At 36.5% G+C, this 16,970-nt stretch overlaps 1 protein-coding gene across 1 annotated transcript in view; it reads left to right on the plus strand.

The window, feature by feature from the left end:
• Positions 1-6,888: 6,888 nt before the first annotated feature.
• HSD11B2 (hydroxysteroid 11-beta dehydrogenase 2) overlaps positions 6,889-16,970 on the plus strand; it is a 316,842-nt gene continuing 306,760 nt past the window's right edge. Inside the window, exon 1 of the mRNA XM_044081375.1 lies at positions 6,889-7,348. Coding sequence (XP_043937310.1) covers positions 6,964-7,348 — 385 coding nt within the window. The 5' untranslated portion in view covers positions 6,889-6,963. The remainder of the gene's footprint in view (positions 7,349-16,970) is intronic.

Below are 16,970 nucleotides of genomic sequence, written 5' to 3' on the forward strand. Positions count from 1 at the left end.
TTGTTGTCATTTGAACAAAATATTCATCAATAGCACATATTTACAAAAATTATATGCAAGGATTCAAAATGCAGAAGGAGACCAGTACTCACTAAAGCAATAAAACACAATTAACAAGCTTACAAAAAGCTTTCCAAAAAATCATTAAACATTATAAGGCATGACTAATTCATTGCATCTGACCATGGATTCTTAATCTATTATAAAGTACAATTAAAAGAAAAATATATTATGACACACTATCCCTTATAATCAAATAAAAACTTACAAAAATTAAAAATTTCAAAAACTGTATTTATTTTATTTATTTTATTTTACATTTGTTAACTGGGAAAGTCCAACTGGATACAGGTCCATTTTCAGCGGAGGCCCGGGGAGAAAAGCTCCAAATGTACAAAAACAAGTATAAATGCAGTGAAATTATTACAGTGAGTTATCACAAAACTGAGATTTGTTTAACGATATGTACACACAGGTACATGTTGTTCTCACATACACACAGCAAAGGTTGGAAGCAAGTAGCTGAGAAAGAAATAGTTAAAGATTTCATCTGAAAAAGGAAAACACATATATTAAGGTGGTTATCATAAATGGTGTAGTGTTAACTTTAAATCTTTCCAGTAGGTGAGTGATACACAAAGTTAGAGAGTCAGAGTTTATGAACTATGTTTGAGTGGGGGTTACTCAGGGTTTGTACAGGGACAAAGCCACGGCATTTTTAGGTATTTCCTAAGGGATTTTTTGAATTGGGATAAGGAGGGGTCAGTGGTGAATTCAGCAGGAAGTAGATTCCAGTTTTTACTGGCAGAGTTGGAGAATAGTGATTCACCAGCTGAATTGTTGGTTTTAACAGTTTGCACTAGCAATTTTTTGGAAGAGCGAAGGGATTTTATGTTTTTGTAGGGGGTAATAATATTTTTCAGTATGAGTGTACTGTCTGGTTGGTAGAGGATTTTGTGAACAACTATTAGTTTATTATATTACAGTTGATAAGGTAGTTCAAGCCAGTCTAACGATTGAAGGTTAAGGCAGTGATGGGTTCTATAAGCTGATCCTGTGGCAAATTTGGCAATGTTATTGTAGCACCTAGTAAATTTATTGAGGTTTGATTTGCTTAGGTTTACGAAGATGGATGAGGCATAAAGAAGGGTCGAAAGCAGATGTGTATGGGCAATGACAGTTCTAGCAGATGGCATTAGAAATGGTTTAATCTTGTATAAAGTGCCTATTTTTTTATTAACTGTTTTAACAGTTTTGTCTATGCAAGCATCAAACTTGTGGTTGTTGTCGATGATCACTCTCAGTAGTTTAGTACTAGGTTCTGGGGAAATTATGGTACCATTGTTAGATATTATGGTGAGAGGTGATAAGGGGACCTTGCGAGAGGGGGGGGGGGAGTAATAGTTTGGTTTTATTTGGGTTTAATAGTAGTTGGCGACCAGTGAGCCAGTTCTCTACTTTGTTGATGTGATTTGGGACAAGGATTGTAAACCTGTGGGGGAGGTGGCAGAGCAGATTAGGGTTGAGTCATTTGCATACAGAATACAAGTTGCATCAGGGATGACTTTGTACAGGTCATTAATGAATATGGAGAATAGGAGGGGACTTAATATAGATTCCTGTGGGACTCCAAGGGTTACTGGTAAAAGGGACGATAGGTTATTCTTCCACAGTACAGCTTGTTGTCTGTTACTTAGATAAGAATGAAAACAGATAATTGCTAGGTTATCTATGGAGAGTGATTTTAATATGTTTAAGAGTAGCTGGTGATTTACCATATCAAATGCCTTGGATAGGTTAAGGAAGAGGGCTAAGGAGAGCTTGTTGTCATTACGATTTTGATTTATTGTATGGGAAAAGGAGTGAAGGGCTGAGGTTGTACTATGGCAAGGTCTAAATCCATGCTGGGAGGGGGCTAGGAGACTGTTTTGTTCCAGATAGGCAAGAAATTGCTTGTGGATACATTTTTCCATTATTTTAGCCAAGGGAGACAGAATGGCTATAGGCCTATAATTTGAAAGTTCAGTGGAATCTCTCCCTTTATGAAGAGGAACAATGTGAGAGATTTTCCAACTGTGAGGGATATAGGCTTCGTGGATAGTTCTATTGATTAAAATTGAAATGGGATATGCTATTTCATTAGCAGCTTTTTGGAGAAATTCTGCAGGTAGTAGGTCTGCTGAAAGGGTGGTGGTTTTCAGTTTTTTAAGTAGGGGCTTAATAAAAGACGTTGGTACTGGATCAAGCTTAAAGGGGATCTTATTATCAGGTGTGGGGTTGGTGGTACTTGGGGTATAGGGAGATAGCTTACTGGCTAGGGATTGCACGGTTTCTGTAAAGGAAGTGTTAAAGGTGTTAGTAACAATTTTAGGAGGTTGTTGGAGGGTAGTTAAGGGGGTAGGGGTAGTTGATTGCCCTGGGTGGAGAACTTTGTTTATGTCGGACCGGGATTTTTGTGGTTGATTTTGGTGCTTTTGTTGCAGATTACAGTAGTAATTCTTTTTGTCTAGTATAATAGACTTCTTTGTATCATTTCTTAGCTGTTTATATATAAGCTGGTCTTTTGGGGATGTAATGGTTTTCCATGACGTCCACGCTTTGTTTCTGCTAATAATTTTTTGTCTTGTATCATTGGACAGCCATGGTGCTACTTTGTTATTGGTTTTGATAGTGTGTGGGGGAGCATGGTTATCCAAGACTGCAAGAAATGTAGAGTTAAAGTATGAGACTGCTTCATCTAGTGGAAGTAGCCATAGGTTGGACCAGTCACATGTGTTAAGTTCATTCTGAAATTTAGTCTGAATATAAAGTTCTTACAACTTCTAATGGTTTTAAAGGAAGATTCTTGAGGGATGTCATTTCTTTTTCTAATTGTATAAGTCAGGAAGTGATCATTAAAGTCCTCAGGTAGGGTGCCTGTTTTATATATCTGGGGTAGGTTGTTTATTAATATTCAGTCTAGGATACTTTCTTTTTTGTTAGGCTTATTGATTCTGGTTGCGGAAGATATCATCTGGGAGATGCCATGCAAATTTATATGGGTGGAGGGGAAGTCTGAAGAGCAGGTATTCCAGTCAATATTAAGATCCCAGAGAATAATAGTTTCCTGGGGGCAGTTAGTGGAGAGCCAGTGGAGCAACACACATACTCTCTACATGACTAAGGAACCATCATCTCAATGTAGTCTTAAAATGACCTATTTACGGTATCATTGTAAACACAATCAGAGCTAATGAAAACTGCATAGCTAGTTATAATCTATATACAGCTTCTATGAAAAAAGAACTCACAGAGAAATCACATCAGTCATTCAGGAAACATTAAAATAACATGGAACATGTCACTATGAAAAGTAATACATCAACAAAAGAACATAATTGGTTCAAAAAAACAATAAAAAATACATATAATGCATTCATACCAGAAAAAAGTGCATATGTAAGAGCATTCTACCACCATCACAATCAAATGAGGAACACCTCAAAAATGTGCAGATCAAGTACCCTACATAGGCCAATGGTAATTAACTGTTCACCACAATGCCACAAGTAATTAAGGAGTGTTTGCAGAGTCAAACAGATTCCAATTACTCAATACGAGCAACAACAGTACAATTAGTAACAAATGATTGACTAGACTCCAGGCAAATAACAGTTAAGAGACAGACCTTAGACATTCTATTAGTGTAGGCCGAAAAAATAGGGAGTGACATACTTGTAAACAAATGAACAACGGCTAAAGGCATTAACAGACAAAAATAATAAGGTAATGAATTCTAAATAAAAGGAGTGCATACCAATATCAACCAAAATAATGAGAGCAGTGATATCAGAAAGCACAAGAGTCACACTAAAAAGGCCAATATCCCAAAGAGAGGTGCAATTTGCTAATGAAAATAAGTGAATATTGAGTTATAATAAAAGGGAGAGTAGTCAGAGTGAATGTGTGTGCATGTAAAACAAAGTAACCCTGAATGTAAAGAGTCATAACATTGCTTAAGATAATAAAATTGTTCATGTCCATCTTATCTAGAACTGGCTCCTTTGCCTTGCACATACTGAGTCCTGTGATAAGCTCTGGCTCCCCTACATACCTCTCAATTGACCAGAGTTTCACAGAATGTCCAGATTCTTTCCTTATATTTTTGGATTCTTCCTTTTTTCTGTCAAATCCTTTAGGATTGAAGTCACTTAATAATGACAGGCATTTGAGTTTAAGACTTCATATCATTCAGTAAAGGCATGCTAAAGAAAAACTCATTTTAGGAACTTTCTAGATTTATATGAGCAATAATTAAAATATGGTCGTGATTTTGGGCCTTTTTTCCTCCATAATTTTATGCTCTATCCAGATTTCCTGTGTTAAGAGGTCAGCATGCATCAAGCCAGTGAATGATGAGTGAAATAATAAATTCATCAGTTAAATAAAAAGAATTTAACAGACTTACTTTTAAATAGTTAAAACATTAAAAATAATAAAAAAATTACAACTTTCCATCTCACAAATCACATGCTGTTACAGTCTTATTATTTTTCTTTTAAAAAAATAATTTTTCACACATTAAGAAAACAGAGACAGAATAAAAACGTAATATTAACACATGTTTATGATCATAATTTTTAGCAGAGCAAGCTGGTTTGTAAGCAAACTAAGGCATCCCAAAGGTATAACTGTTTAGCAAGGTTGAAAAGAAAAACATTTAACATTCAGCCACATGCCTTACACTGTACCTGAGTGGCTATTACACAACCAGCAGTCCCCAACCACCCTTTGATGTACTTTAATGCTTACAAAACATATAAAGGTATTAATCTAATGCTTACTCATGCAATAACAGCAAACATAATGAAAAAGATCAAAATGTCGCAGTCAAATTAAAAAATGATAGAAAAAATGTCTCAATCAACTTATTCCAAGTAAATTGTTAGAAGTCCTGACTGCAACCTATTTATAACTATGATTCATAGTTTAGTATTAGACTATCTGCCCTTGTGAACCACTTTAAGCCTAGACAAAATTTCCAACTCAAAGGTAAGAATTAAACTCTGTGCCTTGTGTCTGTGAGGTAAACACCTTAAGCATTATGCTCACTCAAAATGAGGGGCATGTCGTGTTCATGTTTCTCATAATTCCAAATTGAAAAGGCCAGCCCAAGATTCAGTGCTTATTTATTTATTTATTGGCATTTTTTTTTACCAGGAAAGTACAACTTAGCAATGCCCTTTTTCAGTGGAGGCCTGGTAAGAAACGTTCCATTATACAGACATTGTGCACATCATTTGCATTGTTTCATTATTGACAGTTTCTTTCATGAACAGCAGTTCCATTATTCAGAAATCTTTGGCATCAATTACATCATTTACAAACGGTTTCAGTTAAAAATAACAGTTATGAGGGTTATATGTGAATATTCTTTTTTAAATACAGGACAGTATATACAGTTCAGTATCACCAAAATTCATAGATTGTCAGGTTGTTCATAAGAATATTTGTTACTATAAAGACTTGTTCAAAATCTAGGACATATAAGATGAAGAGTTAGAGCGCCCAAATAAAGGAAGGAGGTGAGAAGGCATAAGGAAGATAAAGAGGCTGAAATGACAGAGGAATGTATAGTTGTGATAATAGTGTATTAAGTTTGGTGCAGAAGAGAATTATGGCAAAAATTCACATATTTATATTAGTGCCAGCTTAAGGAGGGATCTGTCAGGTGTTGCTTCAATTGACATTTAAAGTCTTTTAGGTTGCAGACTGTTCTTAAGTGGAATGGGATGGTATTCCAGCTATTAACAATGCATTGTGAAAATGGAGAGTGTCCTCCATTGTTGTTAGGTTTATTTATCGAGAGCAATGATTTGTTAGTGAAGCCTAGTAGTATAAAGTTGAACTATAGAATGAATATATTTTTAATTGATATCTATGTTAAATAAAATTGGAACATATTAATTCATCAAAAGAACATTTAGTAATTATAAAGTATCACGTTTAACCTGTCTATAAGTTTCCTAGTTGAAGTTTTTAGTAAGCTGTTAGTTTCAGGTCTTCCACATTTAGTGTTTCACATTTCGGAGATGGAAGGTAGAGAGCTATGTATCACTCATCTATATTTGTCAGTCAACTAGATACCTAAGGACTGTATTATGTCATTGTCTGTAATTTATTAAAATTACATCACTGTGTGATTGGGAAACTGAAACCACAAAACAAATTACAGGAGGAGTAAGAAGGCACTGCAAGGTGTCATTACTACAATGTTAATGTTTACATTAACCATGCCCTGAGAGCAATGTAGCAAGGATTAATCCAAAGACATAACTTATAATAAATGTATTGAGCTATTGTAACATGAATACGTTTCTGTTCCAGTGGTGGGAAATATAGCAAACAAGAAGTGTCAATAAAACCAGCAAGAAAGCGTATACACTTTAAATTTTTACTTAAAAATGAATTTACAATCGTGATGGAAGTTATGGGGGGGGGGGGGGGTTCTCTGCTGAAGCGCTGAACTACAGTTGCAATACAAAACAAGAGCATGCATCTCATGTTCAGCTACAGAGTATCAGATCTACAATTTCTCATTTTTGTCCAAAAATAAGAATGTGCTTCGCATGAATACATATAGCCCACCATGCTGCCAAGCTTAAATAATGTGGAGAGATAATGCATTATCGGAACCGATTGGCGTACAGGAAAAGAAGCTTTGCAAACGAGCATTCTAGTCCCGCCACCTCCCAGTTCGACCCACTTTTGTTCGCGTGGCCGTACAAACTGTCCTCGCGCTGCCAAGAGTAGAATGTAAAGCAGGCGTGCGGTACTAAGAGTTCTCTGACAAAGGAAAGCACTTCACTCACTGCTAAAGTGAAAGTTCCCCCATTGGCTGAAGATCGGATCTCGGCAGCCCCGCCTCTTTCTAATGGCAGTACTTGGGCTCGCTATAAACCGAGCACCGTGAATTAACCTCAAATGCAAGGGGTACAGTCTGTCCTCCGCAGTAATATTTCGCACAACTGCACACTCTACCGTGATCCGAAGCCGCTCTTTCTGGCTAACCTCTTCCAGCATACTTTCTACACTACAGAAGTCATGATGTTCGAGTCTTGGCTGCTCCTTTGTGGAGTCAGTGCATTGCTTTGTGCACTGTTCATGAAAGTCCGCAGGTCAGCACTGAACCCAACTCCCTCCATCGTTGCTCTCTTTACAGTACTGATCATTGTCGGGAAACTTTGCCATACATATCTGTCACCCTTAGGGGGACTGGCTGTTTTCTGCGGTGCCTGCTGGTTAGCATCTGGAATGATTTCTACAAGGAAATGGTTACCTGTTGAAGGAAAAGCTGTATTGATCACAGGTGGGAAAGTTACCCGTTTTTATAAATACGCTATGTAAATGATAGTTGCAAAGATGCAGTAAATGTTCTGTTTATGAGGACTCTATTTTATGGGAATGTTACAAACTGCTTTGATTTTTTTATTATTTAGTATTTTGTTTAAAATACGAGAATAAATTGTTCGTCTATTTTACACATCTAAGCAGCAGGTGATGTCTGTAGTGAATCACTTGTTATATTTATCATCCCAGAACACTTATCTTAATTCAGTCAGTACAAGGGAGTATGCAATATCTGCATATAACCAGGTCATAGCAGATTAGTCAGTGAATGATCTCTCTATTCAAGTAGAGCAAGATAGGAACAGCGAACAGCATGTGCATGGCCACCTGTGCAGAATCAGAACTACATGTAACTCATGAACTCTGCCACATGGATATAAATAAACCAAGTCTGCTTTTCCAGCAACTCCAACGAGTGGTTTCATCTGGAATGCATTGTCATGAGTTCCTCTTTAAGAGGGTCCCTGTCCAAGGATAGCCCTGCAAGTAATATCCAGAGGACAAATGAAAGTAGAGGTAACCCCTTGTCTCTTATATGGGTTCAGAAATCTCTAGCATGTTGCAGATGAAGGTTATTGTGATCTCAAATAAAGAATACATAGCTTACAATTTTACAATTGAAGTAATACCTTCTGTCTGTTTGTGTGTGGATGGAGGGGGGTTAGGAATAAGCTATTAAAGAAAGCACCACTTTTAAGGTCACAGTTACCTCAGTCAGCAGCTGAACATCTTAATTACTTTGGAAAACATCATTACTGATACCTTATCTAAGTCAGCATGCTCAATATTAAAAAATAAATAAATAATATAATATAATAATAAAAAATGTGTGTGTGTAGATATATATATATATATATATATATATATATATATATATATAATATATATGTGCACTCATTCACCTAACATTTTAGTTTACATCTGAAAATAACATTTAATATCACTATATGTCATACATTTACAGCAAAATAAACAAATAAGTAAATAATAGTGGGAGATGATACTCAGAAAATACAATAGTTTTACCTGGACACTTGGCAGGGTGGAAAGTATTCAGTAAGCATTTTGGACTATTGTTGAGAAATAAATATAGTCCCGAGTTATGTTTTTGCCATGCATGACTGAAAGAGTGCATTTTACACTCGGCAGTATGTCTTCACTTCAGTTTGGCATTGTGTAGTAAATTCAGAGGAATTTTCAAAGTAATTGAAGTCTTATGTAAATAAGGTTTATTCAGAGTGTGTGTGTGGGTGTACATATTTAATAACATGTACACTCCCAACTACATTTCTATACTAGTTAACATGATACGTGATTCCCTGATTGTGCTGGTGTGCACATTAAGCAAGTGGAAACAATAAAATGCTCTTGAGGACTTAAAAACTGTTCACTCTAAGCAGGGTTTTAAGAGAGTCAAATACAAATTCACCTATGCATCTACTGTAATAGTTGACAAGAAGCTGAGAAGCCTTGGTGCATAGGTACAACCAAAATAATAATTTCTGAGGGGTGTATCAAATGTACTTTTGGTTTAACTGACATAGAAAGTGTATATGTAATAAACAAGGGCATGCCTGTATGGGACATCTTGTTACTGTTTGTGTGTGTGTGTGTGTGTGTGTGTGTGTGCGCGCGTGTGTGTGTGTGTGTGTGTGTGTGTGTGTGTGTGTGTGTGTGTGTGTGTGTGTGTGTGTGTGTATGTGTGTGTGTGTGTGTGTGTGTGTGTGTGTGTGTGTGTGTGTGTGTGTGCTCATGTGAGTGTTTTCTTTTTTATGCAAGCTTTCCCATTCTCAAATTCTTGTGCATGCACATTTTGCTAATTTGCACCTAGTCTTAAGCATGACGTTTTCATTGTCTAAATTATCACGGGGCATTTGTTTTCATCTCACAGATGAGCAGTTTTGTTTTAACAGTAAATGAGTAAACAAACACATCTTGCACTTAGCAGGTAGATATATCTTTGTAAATAGCATATTCCATGTAAGACAACAACATATCCATCTGTCTACTAGAAGCACATAAATTTATTTCCAGATGTAATTCTGTACTGGTATGCATAAATGCCAAGCAATTATGCACTCTTTCCAGGAAGGCAATGCTTCAATGGAAAAAAATGGTTAGGCTCATGAAAAAAAGTAATATTTCAAATGTATGCACTTTCACCTTTCCAGCATCTTTGTGGTATCGTATCACTTAACTTCCCAAAGCCAAACTGAACTGTGTAGAACCACTTATCATTTTCAATAACTTTAAATGATTATTAAAACAAAACACAAAACATAGAATATAGTTTTAGGAGCAGATAAAATTATGGGCAACTTTGCATTTACCTCATTTGTGACTATTTAAAGTAAACTGATCTTTACTCTCTGCCTGCCTTTGCCATTTTTCTCATGAAATTTAAAGACCAGCAATTCAGGTATCTGCAAATGTTATCTCTTATATGATGAAAGCAATGGATACATTTACAGTATATGTAGCATATACTGAAGAGAAATAAGGTGTAATGACAGCAGAAAATCCCCCACAGTAGCATGAAACATTGTTGTCCTTGTGATGATATGTTGTACATGAAGCGTTGTTTACCATGTGAAGATTCCTCACACAATAAGTGAAGTACATCTGAGACAAAAAAGCTGATGTCAGGAATTCAAAGACAAGAAGGAAGAATACTTTTTGTGGATGTTACTGGGTGGAGCTGTAAGGCAGGGTCTTCAGTTTCTCACTGTAATATGCAACTGAGTGCAAAGAAAACAAATTGGAACTGCCTGAAAAAATATTTCAGCTGATAAAGTTTTCAAAGGCAATATCTGAAGTGTTATGGTTGCTTGGAGAGAGCAAAAGACTCAGAGAAGGAACTTACACCACTTTTAGCAATAATCTGGAAAATGTCAGATTTTATTTATATAGTTATTTAACATTTGTTTACCAGGAAAGTCTGACTTGGAACAAAGCCCGTTTTCAGTGGAGGTCCGGGGAGAAATACTCCAGATGCATGTCTTTTAAATGAGGTTTAATATCCACTAATATGTCATAATACACATGGAGAGAAAGACACCACAGTCAGGGAATATACTGAAAAAGTAGAAATCATAATATTGAACCTGGAAAGTAATCAGGGATTATCGGCCTTGCATGAACTTACCTTAGGTTCCCAATGTAGTAGATCTGTAGAAAGAGGGAATATAAACCACCTATGTATAGTGAAAGACGCTTAAAAACTAAAAGACATAATTAAGAACAACAATATCTTTTTAAAATCCTTGGTGGGTATGCTTGTAGTAAACATATGGTGTTCATTAAACAAAAGTATCAGAAGAACACTGATACAGAAAACAGGACTTAGTTAAAGAACAATGCAATAATCTTGATTTAAGTATTCTGTGGAAGATGCATGAATATAAGAATATATGCGAGTACATCATGGTGTGCCTACATCATTGAGTTACAGGAAATCAAGCATACTATTTTGAAATGCAAAATATAATCACATAAAATATAGAACACAACAGACAAGAAATACCATGCAGTTTTGACAGTATGTTTTGATATTACAATATCTCTATTTGGCATTTCTTTGTTTCATATGTATCTGCAGAACCAACCTATGTCATTGTAAATCCCACAAATCATGCATATTATAATTTTTACATGTTATAACACCTAGAATCATGACTTTTGTACCATCACAGGTGTACATAATGTTGGCAGAGATCACAGTCAAATATATAATATATTGATGAATGTATATCTCTTATCAAATGCTTTACTCTGCATTTAGCAGAGTGTCAGGAAAGAATTACTGTTTAATGTGATGTATCAGTTAAATATAAGCAAATCAAAATTACTAACAAAACATATAAATATTATTCTGATAGAACTGTCGACTGTCACGTTGACGCGTCATATCTTTTACAAGCATCTTCTCAATGCTTAATATCAATATTTTTTTACATTTTCATTAAAATAGTCATCCTGTTCAAATGTATGTGTAGAAAATATAAGTGCTAGTATTAGGACCAAATATCCACTAATAGGCAAACATATAATAGTAACCTCATCTCACAGGAAGCACATGATGCAGAAATGCAAATGTCACAATCTGTTTAAAGAAGTACAGCTCACGCCTACTGTCAGTAGGATGAAATATTTAACTAAGTATTATATACCACTGTCTAATCTGCAATCAAAAAACCTGATTTTATATATAACATGTTTTATTGATAATTCCTTCTGTCTTGCTAACAGTATGTCTGTCTTACCCCCAGGTATAATTGGGGAGACGTATGCAACTGTGCTGACCCAGAAAGATAAAGGTCTTCTGTGTGATGAGGGATACTTATATAATTTAGAGAAAAATACAGAAAATAGAAATTACTGGTGTTGCAGGAAAAAACGTTTAGAGAAGTGCAAGGGGCATTGTGTCACTATTATATGTTCATAAGTATATACTAGGCTGGCAGTCTGCAGACTATTACAAATTTAGCCAATAAACAGAGGTCAGAATCAAGACCTGTACCTTTTATCTCTGAGTTAAAGACACCATTATGCCAACCCCTCCTTCAAAGTGGAATCTGGCGGGACTTGTACCCACAACCTTGGAATGACTTTTACCATTTTACTGGAAGTCCAATGGGCTATCCATTGAGCAACAGAACTAATAATAATACTCATTTGTTAATCAGGTAAGCACAGTGGACACTGAATCTCTATGCAGAGGTGACTCAGGAGCAAATGCTTTGTTTAATGACTTTCTCAGGGTCACAGACAGGAGACAGATGACGGACGAGGGAATCAAACCCTGTAGCACAGGAATTACAACTCCCAGTGTTAAACCTCTACACCAGCTGGCAAAGCTAGTAGTCAAATAATGATGAGGTACAATCCATGACATACAGTATCAGATGTTTAAGTTTTAGCTAACACATCTGAAGACAGTGCAACATATTTGCCCAACACAAAAGCTCTTGAGCAGTGTGTTCAGAGCAGTAGAAAAGAGAAAAAGGCCTTTCAGCTGTTAGCACATTATTTCTGGATATGATTCCTATAAAGAATGGTACATTTATGATACTTTGCACAGATGACCTCATAAATGATTGCCCTGTTGAAGCTGTTGAAAGCAACTTACATAACCTTTGTGAGTCACATTTTTTACTGTTAAATGGCACTTTTCCCATTTCAACCAGTGAATGTAGACAATTAGAGATGAGTCATCATAAGACAAGTTATGCTTTTAGTTGTGTTGCCTGCAAAGTCAGAGGCTTGTTGCAATATTTTTGGGACAACAATAATAATAATAAATGTCAGTGTAAAGCATGATTTAAACATATCACCTGATATGACCAGGACTCACTTTGAAAAGGGAGCTATTTATTATATCAACCATTAGTTTCCTACAACTGTGGCTTAAGAGTGTTAGTTTCACTTGTGCCAGATTCCTGGCAGCAGGTACATAAACTGAGACTGTCATCACACTTGGGAATAATACTCAGTTGTACTACGCATGAAACAATTGTCGTCTCACTTTTGTCCTTCCTTCTGATGTTTTGTTGACATTCCAAGACATTGCCAATAACACACCAAGTATGCATGTGGGTTATTAACATTCGACAACAACAGGGCACAAGATGTGGCACGTGCAGCCATTTGCCACCACTATTTGAGAACAATTTTTGAATCTTTGGGATATAGCTTCTCATAGGTTATCCATGAAGCGAAAATTTTGAAGAAAGGGTGGCACAGGAGGTTACACAGTCTTACAGATAGAGTCACTTTTACTAAACTGGTGCAACAGCATGAAGACTTTACTGCTTGTCATTTTGTTGAAGCAGTATTGCATCACTGCTCTTTCTTCGCATTAGTACATTTCCTGGTGCACATTCATTATGTGTTCAGTACACAGCAGATGATGTAGAGTTTTTTTTTTTTTTTTTGAATAAGTTCATGCTGTAATGTCAGGTTTCACATGTCTAACACATTTTGTGGAACAATGTTAGTGTCTATAACATATGTGCTGATAAATAGCAACATTTGTTCTTTTGACTTGGAATCATTTCCATGCCAGAATGAGCTGCTTTACTGGTGTTCTGTGTGCCAATATTACTTAGACAGATGTCAGTAGCATAAAAACTGCTACAACATCATAATTTCAGCATTCAAAACAGTGTTACACATATTTTTTGAGATCTAGCAGAATTAGCACCATGATTATTTATGCACTTCCTGTTTGAACTTGGGATGGAGCACATGACTTTTTTGATTTCTGTATTTTCAATATTTCGCTTTTCTACATAGTGACCTTGATTTCCTGCAATACAATAAAGTTAGTACTGACTTTGTGATGGTAAATATATATATATATGCGTGTGTGTGTGTGTGTGTGTGTTTATGTGTATGAATTTCTGTCAATAAACATGCCTAAATGACTGAGAATGCAGAAGGTCAACCAAAAAAGACTGGGGAAAAAATCAGCCACAAACAGAGCATGCTTCAAGAAATAGTTCTGGAGCATGCAAGGAAACAAAACACGATGTTTTTGCAGTTGGAGGCTTTTCCCCCTGCCTCTGCTGCATGGGGGGGGGGTGTCCCACCACATCCCCTGCTAATTATATATATATATATATATATATATATATATATATATATATATATTTATATATATTTATATATATATATATATATATATATATATATATATATGTATAAACTCAAACACTACAGGAAAAAGGGCAAATTCCTCCACCCTGAAATAATAACAACCTTGCACTATTGTTGACAGCTTTTCTGTCACCTAAATGTGGTAGAAAGGGATGCTGTCAACATTGGTAGCACTTGACCAATTTAAGGGAGCCACATGCATATAATATATCAGGAGATATTAGTGGAATGTTTAAATATGTACAAGAGTGTTGAATAATATGTCATATGTTGAAAAGGAAGGGAGAGAGAGAGCTGATGAACATAGGCTCTAGTGTTCAGTTGGATAAGGAACAGAGATAATATGAGACATTGATCATTTTGAGGGTTATGGTATCTTGAATTACAATGCCAACTGAAATTGTAGAGATTTACCTGGGTAAATTGCTGTGGTGGTGCTGCTGCGGTAGCATTGTCGCCTCACAGTAAGACGCTGTCCGGTTCGATTCTCAGCTAGAGCGTCTTCTGCGTGGAGACATGCGTGAATGGTCGTACCTTCGTTGAAGGTTGTGCATCAGGACTGGGAACTCGGCACGTAAAAATCTACTGCCAATCATTAGTGGACCGGAGTTCCGCTGTGGTGACCCCTAACCGGGAAAAGCCAAAAGACACAACAACCTCAGAGAGTACATTATATACAGCAGCAGAGAGCCAGCTAAGATTAAGTAAAAGAAGGATGATAAAAGTAAGTGCTTGAAGGCATGAAGGATTAATTGAGAAAAAACTTTCCTGCAAAATGGATTTCTTTTCTGCACCCTCATGGCAGGAGCATACAGTAGGACTATCTAATTGAAGGTTTCTGGTTCAGGGCTCACTTTGAGCTATTTCATTGGTGCAGGGCTCAGTTGGAGCTTTTTCAATGGTTTCTTTGTAGGACCACATTTGTGCGGGTTGGCGCTTGTCTTAGAAAGACTCCAGAGAGTTAGACAATCAGAAAGAAAAGAAATTGCTGTCTAAGAGTAGGAATGAATAGTCCCAAAACTGAAAACACTCCCTCCTCAACTTAAACAAACAAATAAAACTTCTAGTGAAGTCCTCCAAAGCTAACTATGAATCAAAATTAGCTTCCCTAACTAAGGACAACCATAAGGCATTCTTTAGTTACATCCGTAACCTCAAAGGAAAGGCCCAGATATGAGTGGAACTTGTAGTTAATGGTACTACATATACAGAACCCATGGATATAGCAAACCTGATGGCTGGCAGGTTCAGTGAAAACTTCACTCCCCTGTCTCCACCACCACACATACCCCAAAGCATCCCTTCTACCTGTCCTCCTCCTAGTATCTCTAAGGAACAGGTCTTAAATGCCCTCTCCAGGGCCAAAAATGCAGCCTCTGTGGCACCAGAGAACATCCCTGGCTGTGTTCTGCATGGGTTAAAACTGGAATTAGCAACACCACTGGGTACTCTTTTCAATCATAGCCTAAGCACTGGCTTTGTCCCAGTGGAATGGAAAACAGCTACTATCATCCCCTTGCACAAAGGGGGTGCATCTACTGACCCCAGAAACTATAGACCCATTAGCCTGGCCACCCTTATCTGTAAAGGCCATGGAGTGAATCATCATGGACCTTATGTTATGATATCGGGTAGTGCCAGCATAGCCAGCTGTAGTTCTGTAAAGAATGATATGTCCTTTGAATATCAAACTGAATTATACAAGATGCTTGTTTTACAAATGTATTAGAACTGTATGGCATTTGAATATCAAGCTGATTTTCACAGATGATTATGTTACAAATGAACTGTATGGCATTTGAATATCAAGCTGATTTGCACAGATGATTATGTTACAAATGTATTAGAACTGCATTGCATTTGAATATCAAACTGATTTGTACAGTTGCGTGTGTTACAAATGTATTAGAACTGTATGGCATTTGAAAATCAAAATGTGTTTGTAAAGTTGCTAGTGTTAAAAAATTATCAGCGGTAGGTCCTGCTGGACAGAGAAGGAATATACATGAGAGACTATATGTATATATGCTAGGAAAGGAACTGGAAGAAAAGCAGTTAATCTCAGTCTAGTTAGTTTTGGAAAATCCCTAAAATTTAATGAGCTGTTAAGCCATCAACACAGCACCCCACTGTGTTGAATGGAGTTAGAGTCAATAGGTCTGAGAGAGGCTATTGTTTAATAGCCTCTGTAAAGAAGTGGGGAAGTACTGTAATTGTTTCATGGCTCCAGGGCACGGCCATAAACATTTAGATGTGTATCATAGCTGTCTATGCTAAATTCCTGTTTCAGCTTCAAAGGGGGATACTGTGAGAAACTAGAGTCAGATGACCAGATTAAGTAATTTTGCCAGCCATCTTGGAAATTATGTTTTAGATATTACAGTGGGAAATCCTTCAGTACTGAGTACTGCACTCGGCCTGACAACAAGAAAAGGGAATATTCACCACATCATCTGCCTTGATATGTAAGTAGGAAATAGCAATTCTCATAGAGTCAGTCAAGAAAATATAGTGAAGCATAGTTTAGATATTGTTTTTCTTTATTTGTCTGTCTGTCCATCAGTGTTATTTTCAATATTTCCTGTGAATTGAACTCTGTGGTTTACTGTAAATATATATTCAGTACTTTCATGTACTTTTATTATTAAATATTTTTAAAACTTTTGTTATGGCTGGTCCTTTTAGAAAGTATTTAACCTTTGAGAGTGCTTATATTTATTTGGTGGCACTGTGTGGGCCACTCCTGAAGGTCTAGCTGCCTTGGTCAACTACTACCATTTGTATTAGTATTAATATTGGGTTCCTATCAGCAGACCGAAGATGCATGTTTTCGAATGCGTCTTGGTCAAACTGACAAAACTGAAACTGCAAAATATCAAAGCGGCATGTAAGCGAATTCTTTCCCCTGGGAAATAATTCGCTTG

Source organism: Protopterus annectens, chromosome 8.part0, assembly GCF_019279795.1.
Source record: "Protopterus annectens isolate FY-2018-M chromosome 8.part0, PAN1.0, whole genome shotgun sequence".
NCBI classification, from domain to species: Eukaryota; Metazoa; Chordata; order Ceratodontiformes; family Protopteridae; genus Protopterus; species Protopterus annectens.